The following is a 20,933-nucleotide window of genomic DNA, read 5'->3' as shown; positions in this document are numbered from 1 at the left end:
TGGATATGTTTGGTGTAAAGAAGGGAGAGAAAGAGAAAGATAGCTAGAGTGGGACAAAGGACCGTAGAAGTTTATTCTCCTAAGTTTTGTCTCCTAAGATGGAGGCTGAAGGTGCAGAGTATGTAGTAGCTCTCTTACTCCTAACAACCTCATGAGAAAGGGACTTCCATTTCTGTCTTATAGATGAGGAAACTGAGTCCCAAAGAAGGGAAGAGACTTACCCAAGGTTACTCAGCAAAGAACTGAGAGTGCTGAGCTGCAAACCTGGGTCTGCTGGATTTCCAAAATCCTGTCCTTCCCATTGCACCCCAAGAATGAATAAATAATAAGACCATATATGGAGCTGATGCTGGTGGGTGGGGAGGGGCCTAAAGTTTAGGGTGACCCTACCCACCCACCTCATAATTTTCTTTCTATGAGGTAGGTACCTGAGGTCCCAGACTAACAAAGAGGGGTGGGGGTAGACAGTGAATAAAAGAAAGTATGAGGCCCTGAGACCTCGGCTGCAGGGTATGGGAGAGTAGGGGAACTTAAGCTCTGAGAAACCTGCCAGCTCGCCCTGATGACATTACAAACTGAGGTGGGCGACCTTGACACTGAAGCACTGGTAAGGTCAGAGGTTAGGTTGAGTCAGACATTGAGCCATGAGTGGTTTTGTAGGGCCTGAGGATTATGGGAAGAGAAGAGCTGAAGGTTGAGTCAAAGGCTCTAGCCTGGGTCAGACAGACAGGATGGAAAAAAGCTTAAGCCAGAGGAATGGGGAGGCAGTGTTGGTAATCAAAGGGACTCCTGGATTAAATTGGTCCTGGGGTAGAATTTAGTTGTAATCAGAGAGGAAACTTGCCCTGGGAGCCTCAACTGTTTCCTGCCATCTGTCTTCATTTTACTTGAAATATGTTCTTTGTAATACCACCTCTTCATTTAATCAGTAAATATCATTCAATACCAATTTCCTGAATACTTCTGTTCCAGAAATGTGGGGCCTTCATCTGAGGGAAGGTTACAGAAGGCTCGGATGAGGGAGCTTTGGTCATATATGAGGGGCTGTGAAGAGTTAAACTATCTGAAAATGGAGTTAAGGGCTTGCCCCAAAAGATTGATGTCAGAAAGCTCAGGGATGACAACTTGACACCACAAAGTATGGTTCTATTGGCCTAGCCAGTGCCAGGTCAGAGCCACCTTACTAATCCACACATTCTGAACTGAGGAAAATGCATCTACCAAATTTCCAGCCATGATATAACCCTACTAGGGGTAGAGGAATACAAGATGAATACAGGGTCCTTGCCCTGGAGTTTATACACTAATGGAACACAGATAAGCGGAAATGTGGTGTGAAAGTTCATAGCTGAAGTTGTGATCCTTCAGAATCCCTGAGCAGGAAGAGGAGATTAGAGAAGGCTTCCTAGAAGTAGGAGTTTGAGGGGTAGGCAGAAGAGTGTATACAAAGGTATCAAACTGTAAAATGCCATGACCTGCCAAGATAGTGGGATTGGGAGTGAGAAGTAGGAGACCCATGAATGAGTAGCCTGATGGTGAAATGGAGGGAGATTTCAAGGGGGGTGCGTGGTCAGGCTTTTGATGGGTACCCTCATTCTCTCCCACTTGTTTGTCACCCACAGATCTGGCATTTCCTTGTGCTCATAATGAGAATAGTTCTCCAATTAGCCAAGATGAACTTCATGGACATCACCAAGATCTTCTCCCTCCTGCAGCCCGACAAGGAGGAGGAGGACACTGACACAGAGGAGAAGCAGGCTCTCAATCAAGCAGTGTATGACAACGACTCCTATACTTTGGACCAGCTTTTGCGCCAGGAGCGTTACAAACGTTTCATCAACAGCAGGAGTGGCTGGGGCGTTCCTGGGACACCATTGCGCTTGGCTGCTTCTTATGGCCACTTGAGCTGTTTGCAAGTCCTCTTAGCCCATGGTGCTGATGTTGACAGCTTGGATGTCAAGGCACAGACACCACTTTTCACTGCTGTCAGTCATGGCCATCTGGACTGTGTACGTGTGCTTTTGGAAGCTGGTGCCTGTCCTGGTGGTAGCATCTACAACAACTGTTCTCCCGTGCTCACAGCTGCCCGTGATGGTGCTGTTGCTATCCTGCAGGAGCTCCTAGGCCATGGTGCAGAGGCCAACGTCAAAGCTAAACTACCAGTCTGGGCATCAAACATAGCTTCATGTTCTGGCCCCCTCTATTTGGCCGCAGTCTACGGGCACCTGGACTGTTTCCGCCTGCTTTTGCTCCATGGGGCAGACCCTGACTACAACTGCACTGACCAGGGCCTATTGGCTCGTGTCCCAAGACCCCGCACCCTCCTTGAAATCTGCCTCCATCATAATTGTGAGCCAGAGTACATCCAGCTGTTAATCGATTTTGGTGCTAATATCTACCTTCCATCTCTCTCCCTTGACCTGACCTCACAAGATGATAAAGGCATTGCATTGCTGCTACAGGCCCGAGGTGAGTGGTGAACAGGCCAGCCTCATAGGCCACCTGGCTTGCAGGTCCCAGGGCCCCAAATCATTGTATAAGCCAATCCTCTGAGGTGCACTGGAGAAAACTCCATCTTCCTCCCTCTCCTGGGGCCCCAGTAGAGAAGAGGTTATGTATTCCATGTTAGAGAAAGGTCACTAAGATAAGGTTGAGTGGGGGTGGGGAGCATTAGCCCAATTTCTGGTTCTGGCTCTGCCAATGACTGTTTTATTTCTTGGGAAGGATAGAGCATTAGGGCTGTAGTAGCCAGGGGAGGGTGGATGTAGGCTTGTGTGGGAGAATTTTGCTGATAATTGCTCCTCATGACCTGTTTCTTCTTGCTGTAGCCACTCCACGGTCACTTCTATCACAGGCCCGTTTAGTCATCCGCAGAGCCTTGTGCCAGGCTGGCCAGCCACAAGCCATCAACCAGCTGGATATTCCTCCCATGTTGATTAGCTATCTAAAACACCAACTGTAATCTTGCAGTCTCCCCAGGAACTTATGATGCCTCCAAAAACCACCTGGGGACTCAGGTAGCTGGAGGGCATTACAGCCTCATCCACTTACCTGGAGCTGCTCTCCTGTATTATCCTCCACAATAAAATTCTCCAGAAAATAAGTCCCAGTGTCTGCTGTGTCTGGTGTGTGTGGGCATGGATAGGGGCATGGGTGTTATTGAGGGAAGGGGTATGATTGGCCATGGGGAAGGATAGCAAATGGTCTGGTATCTGACAGGCACAGGAGTCTGTAAGACCAAAAGAGGAAACTAACCTAATGGCCTTTACCTCCCCACCAAGATCCTTTAGAGAGTTTTGGGAGCTGTGTTGCCCTGGAAGCAAGGTCCTGAATAATACAAGTAGGTAGAAGGGTAGCATCAGCTTGCCCAGCCCTGTGCCTCCCTTCAATTCTCTGGCTGCTACAAGACACCTTTTCATTGCCTGTCCCCCAGTCCCATATTACTTTGAGTCAAGTGACTGAGGAGCCTCCCATTCACTCACCTTGAATCATAGGCTGCATTTCCATTAGTCCAGTTTATATTCAAGATCTGCCTGGGTAAACAAACTATCAAATATTTATGACAGAATAGCTAATGTGAAAAATAAATTGGTTACATAGGTGATAGGCTGAGAATCCAAGTAAGACAAGCAGATAACCTAGAGATTAGCAAGTGCAGGAAGCCAACATAACTTCTAGGCTTCAGGGGTAAGGGAGGAGGGACAGGGGTCATCTGATTGAAAGTGAAATTGCAGGCCTGCCCACAGGGGCTAAAGCCACAGATGAGAAATGCGCCTGAGCTAGAGGATGGGAAGAGGTAGCCTCTTCTTTCCCTCATTCCTGCCCTTCAATCTGCCTCTGAAGTCTCTCTCATTGAGGAAACCAGAAGTCAATTAATATTAGAACCTGAGAAACACAGCTTACAGGGGTCAACCCCCTTGCAATCAGAGTGAGGGTGAGGTGGTGAAGAATGGAGGGACCATGGGAGGAGGTAATATGACCTAAACCAGGAGCTGGAATCACACAGCAGAATTGGAAGTATGCTGATAGCAGGAACCACAGAGGAGACACAGCAGGGGCACCACTCAAGGCAGAGAAGGCAGAGGCTAAGTACGCTGGCTTCTCCATTTTCCCTGCCTTCCCACCAGTGCCTTCTATCGGTTAAACCCAGCCAGTAGGTGGTTGACTTGGAAGCCTGGGAAATGCAGCCCGTAGGGGTCAGACCCCCTATAATGTGGAGAACAGGGGAAGGAGGCAAACAGACCCTGGACCAGCACAGATATCCACTTAAATCCAGGGAAATTCACTTTACTAAATTTTAATCCCTCCACAGGACCTTCTTGTATTTCTCCTGTACAACTGTGGGTGAGGACATGGATGAGCAGTTAAAGGGACACAAGATTAAGGGGTAGAGGAGGAGAGCTCAGATAATCTGTCCCCAGGAAGCACTTTACATATTTAGAGCCCTTCCTGGGAGCTGCTTTGATGGTCTCCTATATCATGCTCCCCTATCACTGGGAAAGGGAGGCAGAGCACAGAGTCTTAATCTGATTTGCCCCTCACCTCTCTCACCTCCCCCACTCTCCCTAGCTACTTCTGCCTGAGAGACTTTAAGAAGGAAGATGAGAAAACTGGACATCTATCTCCATGCTCCCACCCCACCTAGCTTTCAGATTTTCATTCTTAGGCACTTTGGGAAACAGTGCAACTGTTTTTCTCCAAGGAACATGATAACTAAAGAACTGAGGGCTTCAGGGTAGGCATCCTCAGCTCTCTTCTATCTTTCTTTCAATCTGGGCTCCTAAGTGGTAGTTTATGCAAAACCCCACCCCTAGCCCTGCCTGCCATTCCCTTAGGGACCTTGGGGACTGAGTCAACCTCAGCAGCCCTATCTGCTATAGATCCCCAGGAAAGTACACACTTCGAATGGGGCCTGGCCAAGGTGGCCTCCTCCATGGCATCTGGGACACAGACTCTGGTTGACCCAAGAAGGCACATGGACACTCTGGGCATTTCAAAGTACATGTGCTTGAGGAGGTTATAGGAATGTACAAAATTCTAGGTAAAGAGGAAGGGCCAAAACTCTTAGCTTCAATTTCCCAGATAAGGGAATTGAGAACCCAACTAAGGTAAGTGCCCATGTTATTATTTATGGTCCAGCTCTTCAAAGTACTTCTAGCTGTTCTTTCTCTGGTTGCCTGTGCTGTTAGTGAGAAGAGACAACTTTAAGTCCTGGTGCCTTAATCTTTTCCCCTCCCCAGGCCTCATCATTCCCATCCAGAAAATGGGCCATGAGTTGGAATGAATCACCTCAAATTCTGATGATGACTTTTCCAAGGCAATTTTGCCTAGGAAGTATGAGAAGAAAGCAGAGATGCTATTACTGCACCTAGAGTGAAATCTTCCTCTTGGCCTTTAGTGTCTTGTTGGCACTGACTCCAGGTGAAAGCTCAGTTTCCTCAAGCCCCCTTACCCCCAGCACAGTCACTAGCTTTCAGAAGGCCAAATCTTAACTACGTCAGGTAAGCTAGGCCCCTTATCTCCCTTTTATCTCTCCTGACCTCCCTTTCCTTTCTGCCTTACTTCCTTCCTCTCTCCCTCATTTCTTCTCTCTGGCTATCATCTTAATGTTGTGCTTCCCAAATTCATATGTTGGAACGTAATCCCCAGTGTGACAGTATTAGGTGGTGAGGCCTTTGGGAAGTGATTAAATCATGAAGGCTCCAGTTTCGTGAATGGGATTAGTGACCTTATAAAAGAGGCCCCAAAGACATCCCTCACCCCTTTCACCATATGAGGACATAGCAAGAAGATGCTGTTAATAAACTAGAAAGTGGGCCCTCACCGGACACCAAATCTGCTGGCACCTTGATCTTGGACTTTCCAGCCCCCCAAACTGAGAGAAATAAATTTCTGTTGTTTCTAAATTGCCCAGTCTAAGGTATTTTGTTATAGTAGTGCAAGCAGACTAAGACACCTCCCTTTCTTCCTTCCTGACATTGCCATTATCCTGGATCTTGGCTCTGCTTTGTACATGCCATTATCAGTCTGCACTCTCTCCTGCAATGGGAAAATTATTTTGCTTTATTCAAAAAGATGGCCCCCAAGGACTACATCCAAAGTGTAAAATGGCCCATGGGACTCCAGAAACCAGAGAGATCCCCATTCAGCTGCTAACTTGACAGAAAGCCTGATGGAGAAGGTGGTATTTGATCTTTGCTTTGAAAGGTGGAAAGAATTTTAATCAGCAGAGAGGAAGCAAAAGGTATTAGTGGAGGGAACTCTATGAGCAAAAGCATAGAAGTGGGAAAATGCAGGGCAGCTTGGTTTCAGTTCAGTGAATTTGAACGGGAGCTAGGTTGCAGACTAGACCAAAGACAGCCATGAATACCTTGGTTTTTTAGACTTGAAGGTTTCAGTTCTTAGAATGGGACACTTACACTCACAGGAATGACTTCCTGAGCATATGGAGAACATGCTCCCTGATTTCCCAGGACATATCTGCTAGCATTAACTAAACCACTGTTGTGTGTGCACATATCAATTTACTTACAAGTTATTTGCACACCTATAGTTTCATTTACTTCTTAGAAAAATTCTGTGAGGTAAGCAGAACAGTTTTTGTACAGATGTTGCAACTAAAGCCCAGAGAAGGGAGGGGACTTGACACAGTGAGGCAGTGGCAGAGCCAGGACTGAACCCACAAGACTCCTGATGCCCAAGCCAGTGTCCTTTCCCAGGATGCTGCTTTGCTTCATATGTGAATGTCAGCACTGAGGCAGGGGTGGTGCATGGAGGTTGCAAGCTCTGACTTCATTTTCCAGGCCTGGGTCCCCGCCCTCCCGCCAATAGAACTTAGCACTAAGGAGTGATGTAGCAAGGTAGGAAAAGGTGGCAGCCCCAGTGACTGGGGATAAGCTAAAGGGGCTGGGCTAAGCCCACAGTGAGGGGCTGGGCATATGGGAGGATCACAGGCCTCCCCCTCCCTGCCTATGGGTCAGAGGGTCCCCGATTCTACTTTGCTGGTTATTTCCAAACTCTAAAGGGGTTTCATTGTTCCCTCAGCCTTGAGGAAAGCCTGCTCCTAAACAGTCAAGCCAATGACCATCTGTTTCATCCTGGTATCTTCTGAGCTCTATCCACCTACAGGCACAGAAGACATTAGCTTCCAGCTACTAGCCTACTTGCTAGCTCCTACTTTGCCAGTCTCCAAGTAGGCTGCTTCTTCCCTGGAGAAAATCAGAGGCTAGGCTGGTGGCAGAATCTGGTCCAGTGATACCTCCAATGCTCTGGCTTGCAGTTCCTTCACCTCCTTGACTCTTGCACTACCCCTCACTCTCCATTTTAGTATCCTTGGCCTTACCTGGAAATGTAGGTTCCCCTTTCTAGTCAGAATTGCTTGCTTTCCCTGAAGTTACATTCCTGGAACTCCATGGTTTGATTCCACAGAATCTATTCGACAGATATTTATTGAGTACCTATTCTGTGCCAGGAACTGCATTTCAGGCACCACATAAGCCTAATTTATCTGCATTTCCCCTCTCCCCTGTCTTCCCTTCCCTCACTGTCCATCTTTGACTCTGTCTTCAGTCACTTCAGTCTCCACACTAACTTTGGATCAAGCCATTGTCCTCTCCTAAGCCTGGTCTAAGGAACACTATAGAAGAAATAGAAATAACTAATCATCATAGAAATCTAAAGAATCGAGAGAAGAGTGATGGTCACCAGAGGCTGGGGGACTTTGGGGGAAAAGAAATGGGGGGATTATTCATCAAAGGGTACAAAGTTTCAGATAAAGAGGATGTGATGGTTAATATAGAGTGTCAACTTGATTGGATTGAAGGATGCAAATTATTGTTCCTGGGTGTGTCTGTGAGGTGGCTGCCAAAAGAGATTATTAAAATCTGAGTCAGTGGACTGGGAGAGGCAGACCCTGCCTCACACAATCTGGGTGGGCACAATCTAACCAGCTGCCTGCTCGGCTAGAATAAAGCAGGCAGAAGAACGTGGAAGGAATAGACTGCCTGAGTCTTCCAGTCTTCACCATTCTCCTGTGCTGGATGCTTACTGCCCTCGATCATCAAACTCCAAGTTCTTCAGCTTTTGGACTCTTGGACTTACACCAGTGGTTTGCCAGGGGCTCTCAGGCCTTCGGCCACTGACTGAAGGCTGCAATGTTGGCTTCCCTACATTTGAGGTGTTGCGACTCAGACTGGTTTTCTTGCTCCTCAGCTTGCACAAGGCCTACTGTGGGACTTCACCTTGTGATTGTGTGAGTCAATAATACTCCTTAATAAACTCCCTTTTATATATACATATATCCTATTAGTCCTGTCCCTCTAGATAACCCTATTACAGATTTTGGTACCAGACGTGGGGTGGTTCTAGAGAAACAGAATATTAAGGATGGAGTTCTTCAGTTGGTTTTGGGGTTTCTGGGGTTGGTTGCTTAATATGATTAGACCCCAAAATGCTAAGGACTCTACTTCTAATAGTATGGAGAACATTGATAGTCCTTGGTGTGAACTGTTTAGAGAGTTATGCAAAATAAACACATTTGATACTCCTGATTCACTGCTTGTGAGAGGCAAGGAGTTTAGTGACTATACATAATACCTTTGACCATATGTGGAGAACCAATTAATATAATAATGTTGGTTGGTTGCTCCTAAATTAACTGGACAAAATGATGAAAGAAAATGATGAACTCAGGGATTCTAACTCTCAGCTCCAGAAGTACATACTGATCCTCAAATCTTCTAAGATTGCCCTGAGTGAGAGTCTTATCTCCTATAGAGAAACAGCTGAAATTGTGTAAAATCAGACACAAATTCTTGCCATGCAAGTGGCTGACTTGCAATGAAAGGTGCATGCACAGCCTCACCAGGTGTCTACTGTTAAAGTGAGGACATTGATTAGAAAAGAGTGGGACCCTGCAATTTGGAATGAGGACATGTGGGAGGACCCTGATGAGGCTGCGGGCACTGAGCCCCTAAATAGTGATGATCCTTTTTTTTGCCAGAGAAAACAGCCTCCTTACCCCCAGTGGTGGCAAGATCCCCTCCCTATCCATGCTGCCATCAGCCTTTCCACCTTTGTCTGAGGAGATTAACCATGAACTGCCTGAGGCAACAGTAATGTCCTCCCTTGAGGCACTTGCCAGGCAAGACAATGTTGATTCTCCTCAGGACCCACCCGCAACACCGCTGTTTGCTTCTAGTCCTAACTAAACTCAAGTCCCAGCGTGACCCTAGAGATGAGGTTTAGAGTGTGACACACAAGGAGGTGCACTACACACTCCAAAAGAACTGCTTGTGTTTTCTAATTTACATAAGCAGAAATCTGGAGAACAGGCATGGGAATGGATACTAAGGGTGTGGGATAATGGTGGAAGGAACATGAAGTTGGATCAGGCTGAATTTATTGATATGGGCCCACTAAGCAGGGATCCTGCATTTACTGTTGCAGCTTGGGGAGTTAATAAACGTTCAAATAGTTTATTTGCTTGGTTAGCTGAAATGTGGAGCAAAGGATGGCCTACTGTGAGCAAGCTGGAAATGCCTGATCTTCCTTGGTTTACTATAGAGGAAGGGATCCAAAGGCTTAGGAGGATTGGAATGCTAGAGTGGATTAATCACTTTAGACCTACTCATCCCAGCTGGGAGGATCCAGAAGACATACCCTTCACCAGTAGTTTGTGAAACAGATTTGTGATGGGAACACCTGCATCCTTGAAGAGCTCTGTGATTGCTCTTCTCTGTATGCCAGATCTTACATTGGGAACCGCAGTAACTAAATCAGAAAAATTTAAATGCAATGAGAATAACTGGATCCTGAGGTGGCAGGGGTCAAGTGGCAGCACTCAACCATCAAAGGCAAGATGGGTGTAGTTACTGTAATGGAGAGCAAGGCAAAGCAGCCATCAGAATAGTCTGACTTGTGCAGAGCTCTGGCTTTGGCCAATTAAACACGGTGTTCCTGGAAGTGAAATTGATAGAAAGCCTACTGCATTCTTTCTTAATTTGTAGGAGCAGAAAACTTTGAGGTCAAGTGGACAAAAGACTAATTGGTAGTGTAAAAATATAGAATCACAGCCCCTCAATCAATTTCCAGACCTGAACCAGTTTATAGACCCAGGACCCCTTGAATGAAGGTGAAGCCGAATCCCCTTGAGGAAAGACTCAACTACAACACCAACAATTTATGCTGTTAATCTTTCTCCCATCCTTCCCCAAGGAGACTTCTGGCCTTTTACCAGAGTAACTGCATTGGGGAAAGGGGAATGATTAGATTTTTTGGGGACTACTGGACACTGGCCCTGAGCTGACATTGATTCCAGGGGGCCCAAAATGTCATTGAGGTTCTCCAGTTAAAGTAGGGGCTTATGGAGGTCAGGTAATTAATGGAGTTTTAGCTCAGGTCTGACTTACAGTGGGTCCAGTGGGTCCCCAGATTCAACCTATGGTCACCTCACCAGTACATGAATGCATAATTGGCATAGACATACCTAGCAGCTGGCAGAATCCCCACATTGGTTTGCTGGCTGGTAGGGTGAGGGCTGTAAATCAAAAACAATATCACATCCCTGGAGAGATTGCAGAGATTAGTGCTACCATCAAGGACTTAAAAGATGCAGGGGTGGTGATTCCCACCACAACCCCATTCAACTGTCTTATTTGGCCTGTGCAGAAAAAAGATGAATCTTGGAGACTGACAGCAAATTATCATAAGCTTAGCCAAATGGTGACTCCAATTGCAGCTGCTATACCAGATGTGGTTTCATTGCTTGAGCAAATTAACACATCTCCTGGTACCTGGTATGCAGCCTTTGATTTGGCAAATGCCTTTTTCTTCATTCTTGTCCATAAGGACCATATGAAGCAATTTGCCTTTAGCTGGCAAGGCCAGAAATATACCTTCACTGTCTTACCTCAGGGGTATACCTACTCTCCAGCTTTATGCCATAATCTTGTTCACAGAGATCTTGATCACATTTCCCCTCCACAAAATATCACACTAGTCCATTACATTGATGACCTTATGCTGATTAGATCCAGTGAGCAAGAAGTAGCAAACACATTGGACTTATTGGTGAGACATTTGCATGCCAAAGGATGGGAAATAAATCCAACTAAAATTCAGGGAGCTTCTACCTCAGTAAAATTTCTGGGGGTGCAGTGGTGTGGGGTCTGTTGAGATATTCCTTCTAAGGTGAAGGATAAGTTGCTGCATTTGGCCCCTCCTACAACCAAGAAAGAGGCACGATGCCTAGTGGACCTATTTGGATTTTGGAGGCAACACATTCCTCATTTGGGTATGTTACTCTGGCCCATTTATTGAGTGACCTGAAAGGCTAGCAGTTTTGAGTGGGGTCCAGAACAGGAGAAGGCTCTGAAATAGGTCTAGGCTGCTGTGCAAGCTGCTCTGCCACTTGGGCCATATGACCCTACAGATCCAATGATGCTCAAAGTGTCAGTGGCAGATAGGGATGCTGTTTGGAGCCTTTGACAGGGCCCCACAGGTGAATCACAGTGGAGGCCTCTGGGATTTTGGAGCAAGGCCCTGAAATCTTCTGCAGGTAACTACTCTCCTTTTGAAAGACAGCTCCTGGCCTGTTACTGGGCTTTGGTGGAAACTGAATGTTTGACTCTGGGTCATCAAGTCACCATGCGACCTGAACTCCTGTCATGAACTGGGTGCTTTCTGACCCATCTATCCATAAAGTGGGGCATGCATAGTAGCATTCCATCATCAAATGAAAGTGGTAGTATATACAAGATTGGGCTTGAGCAGGTACTGAGGGCACAAGTAAGTTACATGAAAAAATGGCTCAAATGTCCATGGTCCCCACTCCTGCCACCCTGCCTTCTCTCCTCAAGCCTGCACCAGTGGCCTCATGGGGAGTTTCTTATGATCAGTTAACAGAGGAAGAGAAGACTAGGACCTGGTTCACAGATGGTTCTGCATGATATGCAGGCACCACCCAAAAGTGGACAGCTGCAGCTCCTTCCTAGGACATCCCTGAAGGACAGCAGTGAAGGGAAATTTTCCCAGTGGGCAGAGTTTGGAGCAGTGCACCTGGTTGTGCACTTTGCTTGGGAGGAAGAATGGCCAGATGTGCAATTTTTTACTGTTTCATGAACTATAGCCAATAATTTGGTTAAATGGTCAGGGACTTGGAATAAGCATGATTGGAGAATTGGTGACAAAGAAATTTGAGGAAGAGGTATGTGGATGGACCCCTCTGAGTGGTCTAAAACTAAGAAGATATTTGTATCTCATGTGAGTGCTCACCAAAGGGTGACCTCAGCAGAGGAGGATTTTAATAATCAAGTGGATAGGATGACTCATTCTGTGGACGCCACTCAGCCTCTTTCCCCAGCCACCACTGTCATAGCCCAATGAGCCTATGAACAAAGTGGCTGTGGTGTCAAGGATGGAGGTTATGCATGGGCTTTGCAACAAGAACTTCCACTCACCAAGGCTGACCTGGCTGCAGCCACCACTGAGTGCCCAATTTGCCAGCAGCAGAGACCAACACTGAGCCCTCCATATGACACCATTCCTCTGGGTGATCAGCCAGCTACTTTGTGGCAGGTTGATTATATTGCACCTCCTCCATCATGGAAAGGGCAGTGGTTTGTCCTCCCCAGGACAGACACTTATTCTGGATATGGGTTTGCACATTCTGTGTGCAATCATTCTGCAAAGACTACCATCCGTGGACTCACAGAATGCCTTATCCACAGTCATGGTATTCCACACAGCATTGCCTCTGACCAAGGCACTCACTTTATGGCTAAAGAAGTGCAGCAGTGGGCTCATGCTCATGGAATTCACTGGTCTTACCATGTTTCCCATTATCCTGAAGCAGTTGGAATGATAGAACGGTGAAATGGCCTTTTGAAGTCACAAGTACAATGCGAACTAGGTGACAATACTTTGCAGGGCTGGGGCAAAATTCTCCAGAAGGCTGTGTATACTCTAAATCAGTGTCCAATATATGGTACTGTTCCTCTCATAGCCAGGATTCACGGGGTCCAGTCATCAATGGGTGGAAGTAGCACCATTCACCATCACCCCTAGTGACCCACTAACAAAATTTTTGCTTCATGTTCATTACTTTCTACTGGCCTAGAGGTCTTAGTTCCAGAGGGAGGAATACTGCCACCAGGAGGCACAACAATGATTCCATTAAACTGGAAGTTAAGATTGCCACCTGGACACTTTGGGCTCCTCCTACCTCTAAGTCAACAGGCTAAGAAGGGAGTTCCAATGTTGGCTGGGGTGAATGACCTGGACTTTCAAGATGAAGTCAGTCTACTACTCCACAACGGAGGTAAGGAAGAGTATGTGTGGAATACAGGAGTTCCCTTCGGGCGTCTCTTAGTATTACCATACCCTGTGATTAAGGTCAATGAGAAACTACAACAACATAATCCAGGCAGGACTACAAATAGCCCAGACCCTTCAGGAATGGAAGTTTGGGTCACTCCACCGGTAAAAAACCACGACCTGCTGAGGTGCTTGCTGAAGGCAAAGGGGATGCCAAATGGGTATTAGAAGATTATAGTCATCAATAACAGCTGCAGACCAGTTGCAGAAATAAGGACGGAAATTGTCATGAGTATTTCCTTCTTATTTTGTTAAGAACATGTTTGTGTATGTATACACTTGTACTGAGAGAATATCTTCACTTTATTTCCTTTCTTTTTCCTTCATCATGTGACATAAGATTTACTGACTTCCTATCAGCATTTAAGTGTTGTTATCTTTATGTAATAGCATTTCGGCTAAGAATGAGTCAGCTTCCGGTTGTACAAAGGATAGCTGTATTATGTTAGGCTTAATTTTGACATTATTATTGTCTTTATTTAAAGATTATATACGATTTCAGGAGATGTGTATGGGTTCAAGTCGACAAGGGGTGGACTTATGGTTAATATTGAGTGTCCACTTGATCAGATTGAAGGATGCAAAGTATTGTTCCTGGGTGTATCTGGGAGGGTGTTTTCAAAGGAGATTAACATTTGAGTCAGTGGACTGGGAGAGGCAGACCCACCCTCAATCTGGGTGGGCACAATCTAATCAGCTGCCAGCTCAGCTAGAATATAGTAGGCAGAAGAACTTGGAAGGAACAGACTGGCTGAATCTTCCAGCCTTCCTCATTCTCCTGTGCTGGATGTTTCCTGCCCTGGAACATCAGACTCCAAGTTCTTCAGCTTTTGGACTCTTGGACTTACACCAGTGGTTTGCCAGGTGCTGTCAGGCCTTCACCATTCACTGAAGGCTGCAATGTCAGCTTCCCTACCTTTGAGGTGTTGTGACTCGGACTGGCTTCCTTGCTCCTCAGCTTGCACACGGCCTATTGTGGGACTTCACCTTGTGATCATGTGAGTCAATTCTCCTTAATAAACTCCCTTTCATATATACATATATCCTATTAGTCCTGTCCCTCTAGAGAACACTGACTAATACACAGGAGAAATAGGTTTTGAGATCAATTGCACAGGAGGGTGACTATAGTCAATAAGAATGCATGATTTATCTCAAAGTAAGAGAGTAAATTTCAAATGTCTCACCATAAAACAATGACAGGTAAACAAGGTGTGGATATGTTAATTAGCTTGATTTAATCATGCCACATTGTATACATATATCAAAACATCATATTATATCCCATAAGTGTATACAATTATGATTTGTCAATCAAAAATAAAAATAACTCTAAAGAGTTGATTTCCATCAAGCACTTATATGTTCCAGGCAGTATCCTCAGTAATCACTTCACATGGATTAACTCATTTATTTCAATGGCTTTGTTTTACTCATGCCCATTTTATAGATGAGGAAATTCAGGTGCAGTGAAGTAGGCTAAGTGAAGTTGCTCTAGGTCACACAGCTAGGAAGCAGGATGTCATAAAACTACAGAATGGGGTCGCTATACTTTCCTGGGTGGCAGCCTAGCTGGACCTTTACCAACTAGCCCATTGTCTGCAGTGGCTATTTCAAACCTTGTCCAATATTAACAGACTTCCTTGAAACTCCGTCTAGTACTGCTTTTCCTCTCACTGTCAACTAGGAATTTTGCCTCCTTCCTCCCAGAGCAGGTAGAGGTCATAAGGAGTGACATCTTCAACCTTCCATAACAACAAACTCTACTGAGTCCACCCATTTTTCCCTCTTGTCTTGACCCCTCATCCCAGCAAAGGTTAATTCATCTGTAAGGGCTCTGGATTCCATCCCCCACTCCCACCCGTAGCCCCCACCCATCAATTATCTTGTTTCCTGTATCTTCTACTTGATTGATTTCTTTCCTTCTCAGCACATAAACAAACTCACATCCTTCCATCTTGTAAAAACAAACCTGAACACCAGGGCCCCCTCTAGCTACCACATCTTTGCGGTCAAACTTCTAGAATAAGGAAGCTGTATACATTCTCCGTTTTCTCACAGACCATTCTCTTGACACCCCTGCGCAGTCTGGTGTATATCTACAGCTCTGTCCTGAACTGGCCTTGCCCATATTACCAGTGACTTGCCAGATCCACATCCAATGGTATCTTTTCTGCCTGTATCTTGCTGGATTTCTGGGCAGCATCTGACACATACACTCTTGGTAACTCTTGTCTTTTATAAAATCCCAGTACTTTACTTGGCTTCCAGGAGAGCCAGTTCTCTTTGTTCTGGTTTCACATTGCCAATCCCTCTTTCTCCGGGCCTTGTGGGCTTCTATTCCTCACTCTTCTCTTTCCCTCACATCATTCATCTAAGGTGTCAACACCAAGTCCAGCCAGTTCTATCTTCCAAATACATCCAGAGTCCAACCAGTTTCCACCACCTCCACTGTCTCTATTCTGATATGGATCACTATCAGTGCCTCCTTCCTGGCCTCTCTTCTTCTTCCTCTGTTGCTATAGCTCCCTAAATGTTTTACTAAGGTCATGTAACTCCTCAGCTCAAAATCCTGCAAAATCTGAAGTCTTTAAAATGACTCAGAAAACTATACATTGTCTGTTTCCCTATGTCCTCTCTGACCTCCTCTCCTACCACTTTCCTCCTCACTCACTGTGTTCCAGGTGCACTGGCTTGCCTAGATGCTCCTCTTACATTTCAGTATGTCACCACCTCAGGGACTTTGTATTTTCTGGTCTCTCTACCTGGAATGCTCTTCCTCCAGATATCCTCATGGTTTGCTCTCTCAGTTCCTCTAGGTCTTTGCTAGAATATCAACTTCCCCAACTTCCTTGTTTAAAACAGCACCCCTCAGTACTCTCTATACCCATTCCCTGCTCTATTTTTCTCCATCACATTATTTTTTCAAGAGACAAGGTCTCACTATGTTGCCCAGTCTGCAGTGCAGTGGCTATTTGTAGGCGCAATCCCACTACTGATCAAGATGGAAGTTTTTATGTGCTCCGTTTCTGATCTCGGCCAGTTCATACCTCCTTAGGCAGCCTGGTGGTCCCTTGCTCCTGGGAGATCACCATGCTGATGCTGAACTTAGTGCAGACACCCTATCAGCATAGTGCACTACAGCCCAGAACTCCTGGACTTAAGCTATCCTCCTGCTTCAGCCTCCCAAGTAGCTGGGACTACAGGCATGTGCCACTGCCCCAGGATATCCATCACATTTATTGCCATCTGACCTACTGTATATTTTATGTATATATTTGTTCATTGTCTATCCCTCACGGAGCTTCCGTTTTCATGATAAGAAAGAGAAAATGTAAACATGACCCTAAAATAAATAACAATAAGAAATATACCAAGAGGCGGTAAATGCTGTGGATAAGAAAAAAAGGCCTATTAAATAATTGGAGAGTGAAGGGGGTGGAAATGGGGATTGCTATTTTATACATCAACTGTTCAGTGAAGGTGTCACTATTAATGACATTTGAGCAGCCACCTGAAGGAAATGAGGTGCAAACTATGCCAATATTCAGAGGACAAACACTGTAGGCAGAGGGAGCAACCAGTGTGCAAAGGCCCTGAGGTGGGATTTCTGACAAGTCAAATTCAACATGTCCTAAACAAAATCATTACATTTTCCTAATAAATCTTTTTTTTTTTTTTTTTTTTTTTTTGAGATGGAGTCTCGCTCTGTCACCCAGGCTGGAGTGCAGTGGCGCGATCTCGGCTCACTCCAAGTTCCGCCTCCCAGGTTCACGCTGTTCTCCTGCCTCAGCCTCCCAAGTAGCTGTGACTACAGGCACCCACCACCACGCCCGGCTAATTTTTTGTATTTTTAGTAGAGATGGGGTTTCACTGTGTTAGCCAGGATGGTCTTGATCTCCTGACCTTGTGATCCACCCACCTCGGCCTCCCAAAGTGCTGGAATTACAGGCATGAGCCACCGCGCCCAGCCACATTTTCCTAATTCTGTTCCTATATTCCTCAGTTCAGTAGATGACAACACCATCCAGCAGTCCCTTGCCCAAGTAAGAAACTCAGGAGTTTTCTTCCTCTTCCACTAGACTGGTTGCCCTTGAGACCAGAAGCTGTGTGTAATCCATCATTCTGGGTAATGAGTGTGTCACTTAACACAGGGCCTGGCACAAAGGAGATGCCCAATGAGTGGTAACATCACACTTCATTGGTGGATGCTGGCACTTAAGCTTGATATTAGGCCTGAAAATGCCTTATTTCATGTTCAGTAAATACATGCTTGTCAACAAGTTTGTGCCAAACTCTCTGTTGAGTGCTGAGGATATGAAGATGAACAAAATAGTCTGCCCTGGGAAACTGAGTCTGGGTCTGCACAATAAAGTGAATCTGTGCATAAGGAATCACAGGCTTATGTGTGTTTATATTAAAAACTGGTTTCGGCTGGGTGTGGTGGCTCACGCCTGTAATCCCAGCACTTTGGGAGGCCGAGGCGGACGGATCACGAGGTCAGGAGATCTAGACCATCCTGGCTAACACAGTGAAACCCCGCCTCTACTAATAGTACGAAAAATTAGCTGGGTGTGGTGGCAGGTACCTGTAGTCCTAGCTACTCGGGAGGCTGAGGCAGGAGAATGGCGTGAACCCGGGAGGCGGAGCTTGCAGTGAGCCGAGATCGCTCCACTGCACTCCATTCCGGGCAACAGAACGAGACTCCGTCTCAAAAAAACTCAAAAACAAAACAAAAACTGGTTTCAAAGTCATATTAGCAGTTCCATAACTTTGAAGATCTGTACATTGGATCAGAAGGATAGCAATAATAATAACAGCATCAATAACTAACATTTATTGAGACCATCTTATGTACTAGCCTCTGTGCCACTTCATATGGACTACTCAATTCTTACCACAATTCTGTGACATGGGTGCTATTATTTTCATTTTGCAGAAAATAATGTTGAGACTCAGAGAGGTAAATTAACCTGCCCAGATCATACTGCTCCTAAGTGGCGAGCTTGGCATCCCAGCCCAGGCAGTCTGGTGGCAGAGCCACTACAATATACCACTTCCCTGGAAAAGATGAACTTAGCTAGTTGAGCCTCAATTTACCCAGGCAGTCATGGTCTTTTACACTTTGGCCCCAGGCCTTTCTTTCTAGTCTAATGTCCAGCTCTTCCTCTCCCCACCACAAAAATACTTAGCCACAGCCATCCAGAATTGTAGCTCTTGCCCAACCCACCATACCCTCTCACTGATGGACTTTGGCTTGGGCAGGAATCCTTCCCCTACTTTTCTGACTTGACCCAACCGTCAAAGCTATCCTCCATAGAACTTTTCTCTGATACCCCTTGCCACCCTGGGGAGAAGGAGTCTCTTCATCTGCAATGCTCCAGAACACCTTTGCTAGACCTCTAGTGTAGCTTTCAGTTCCTCTCAGAACTCCATACCCAGGTGCCTCAAAAAGGTTAACACTGTACTGCTTCTCCCAATAACTATCAACAGGCCTGGCATAGAGGAGATGACTATGGAAAACTTGGTGAAGAAAGAAATGAGCATTGTAATGATGTGCCCTGTAATGATGTGTCTACTTGAGTTTATGAAGTTGCCTCCACACAGCCCACACATCTGTTCTTATGGGCTTTTCACCGCAGCCACAAGACACTAGGCAGCACGAGGATTATCTCCATTTTGCAGGTAAACAAACTTAAGAAAGATTTCCAGCTCCTCACCACCAGTGCCTGTCTTGACTAAGCAAGTTGACCACGTGTCAGTCAGCATGTGGAATGGGGTCTTACAGTACTCTCTCTATGAGGAGGCATTTTGAGGTGCAAGTTTATGCACACACTTGGTCTTTCCATACATCATCCCTAGGGAGAAGTGAGCTATACAAACAAGAAGCTGTGTTGTCCCCTCCCACATCTTTTCCCCTTTAACACACACACACAATATCCTCCTAAGACTCAGTAATATCCAGACCATAAAGAAGGGTGCTCAGCTGGGAGTTCTCTAGGATCACAAAGAATATATATATTTTTTCCTGAAGCCCCATTTCTTTTGGGTTTAGATCAATTTCTCATGAATTGTTCCTCCCACACTAGTCACTCCAAAAACTCACTGGTGTGACAGAATGTTTGGTGGCTGAGCAGAAGGCATAGAAGACTAGCTAGCCCCTGTGACCGGAGCAGCACAATAGTGCCTGGGACTATTTCAAGCCTGCCACCTGACTACTTTGCACACCTCCTCTCTGCCTGCTTCCACAACTGAGACTGCTCTGGCCCTTTGTTTCCCTGGACCCCAGGTTTGCAAACTGCCTTCTCATAATCTTGGTCTAATTCAGAGAATCAAGGTTCTGAATGAAATGTGAGCAAGTGGCAGTGACCAGAGGCACGAGGTAGGGAGGAAGTCTATAATGGAGATTCTGGAAAAGAAAATAAACTTCCAAATCAGGCCCACAAATGAGAATCAGGACTTTGCAAAGCAGGAAAGCACAGCCCCAGGGAAACTTTTATAGTCCACCCATCCAGATGGGAAAAAAAGTTGCATAATGAGCCAGCAGCAGCTCCCTACTCCTCACCATTTATTTAGACTCGGTACTAGGATGGGAGTCTGATGTTCAATATTGATTTTTGTTGGCAATGTATAGAATGTCATGGAAGGTCATGGAACATCTATATTTTCTATAATATTCCGTGGAAGGTCATGGAATATTATAGAAAAAAATGAGTTGAACTGTCGGATCTCAAAGATATCAAGGGAGCCTGATGATGCTTACCCTCTCCTTGTGGAGGCGGGGTGATGGACTGGCCCAGAGAAAAAAATGAATTGGCCAAGGTGTCCAGCAAGTCTGAGGTAGAGCTAGAGTCAGATCCCTAGCAGCCATGTCAGTTCCTGTGCTCTACACATGCAGAGGCAGCAGTCCACCTCTTACCAGTTCAGCAGCTGGATCTTTTCAAGACCGTCAGGACCCAGAAGTAGCAGAAAACACTCCTGCAATGCAAAAATAGCACGCATTGTTCTCTAATCCTTCTCTCTATCCTCAGCTTTAATCCACCCACCTCCCTTTTTAGACACACACAGAGTTTTAGGGCTGGGCCTTCTGGATATTCTTGAACTAGTGGTGGAACTAGATTCTTTGTTGCCTCAGCTCACCTGGCTCTGGCAGCCGCTGATGCCACTTAATGTCCTTAGACTAGAGACCCAAGTTCGGCTGACTCCCTGCCACATCCCACACACAGTAGCAGACAAGGCTGGTACAGGCCTCCTCACTTTGTCCTCAGCCTGACCTCCGGTTTGGGCCCAGACAAGATTTTCCTCTCAATATTTAGACATTTCAGGGAAAAAGGCCTGCAGAAAGCCAGGCTCACAAAGGATAGGGGGAAGGGGGACTCTGGAGACCTTGGGGATTCCCTCCACATTCCACAGAAGGTGGGAAATTTGGGTGAGGGTCAAACTATGGAAACAGGTATCATCTCAGAGAAGAAAAGTGAAAGCAATCCTGGAAGGGGAGCCCGGGGCTCTGGATTCCAAATTGGCCCTTGTCGCCGGCAGGCTGGGTAACTGTGGGGAGC

The 20,933-nt window shown here is 46.0% G+C and overlaps 1 protein-coding gene across 2 annotated transcripts; it reads left to right on the top strand.

Annotated features, from left to right (window-relative positions):
* Positions 1-470: 470 nt before the first annotated feature.
* Positions 471-3,103, top strand: ASB12 (ankyrin repeat and SOCS box containing 12). Of its 2 annotated transcripts, none has more exons than XM_054544656.1 (3): positions 471-580; positions 1,623-2,469; positions 2,829-3,103. In XM_054544656.1, exons 1-3 carry the CDS (start codon positions 563-565, stop codon positions 2,960-2,962), a joined length of 999 nt encoding a protein of 332 aa, XP_054400631.1. In that variant the 5' UTR covers positions 471-562; the 3' UTR covers positions 2,963-3,103. The 2 variants fall into 2 exon arrangements, with proteins under 2 accessions (XP_054400631.1, XP_054400630.1); XM_054544655.1 differs by having other exon boundaries at positions 492-607.
* The last annotated feature ends 17,830 nt before the right edge of the window (positions 3,104-20,933 follow it).

The sequence above is a fragment of the Pongo abelii genome, chromosome X (assembly GCF_028885655.2).
Source record: "Pongo abelii isolate AG06213 chromosome X, NHGRI_mPonAbe1-v2.0_pri, whole genome shotgun sequence".
In the NCBI taxonomy this organism is placed as follows: domain Eukaryota; kingdom Metazoa; phylum Chordata; class Mammalia; order Primates; family Hominidae; genus Pongo; species Pongo abelii.
Note: the sequence above shows the minus strand (reverse complement) of the source record. Positions and strands in the feature narration are given on the sequence as shown.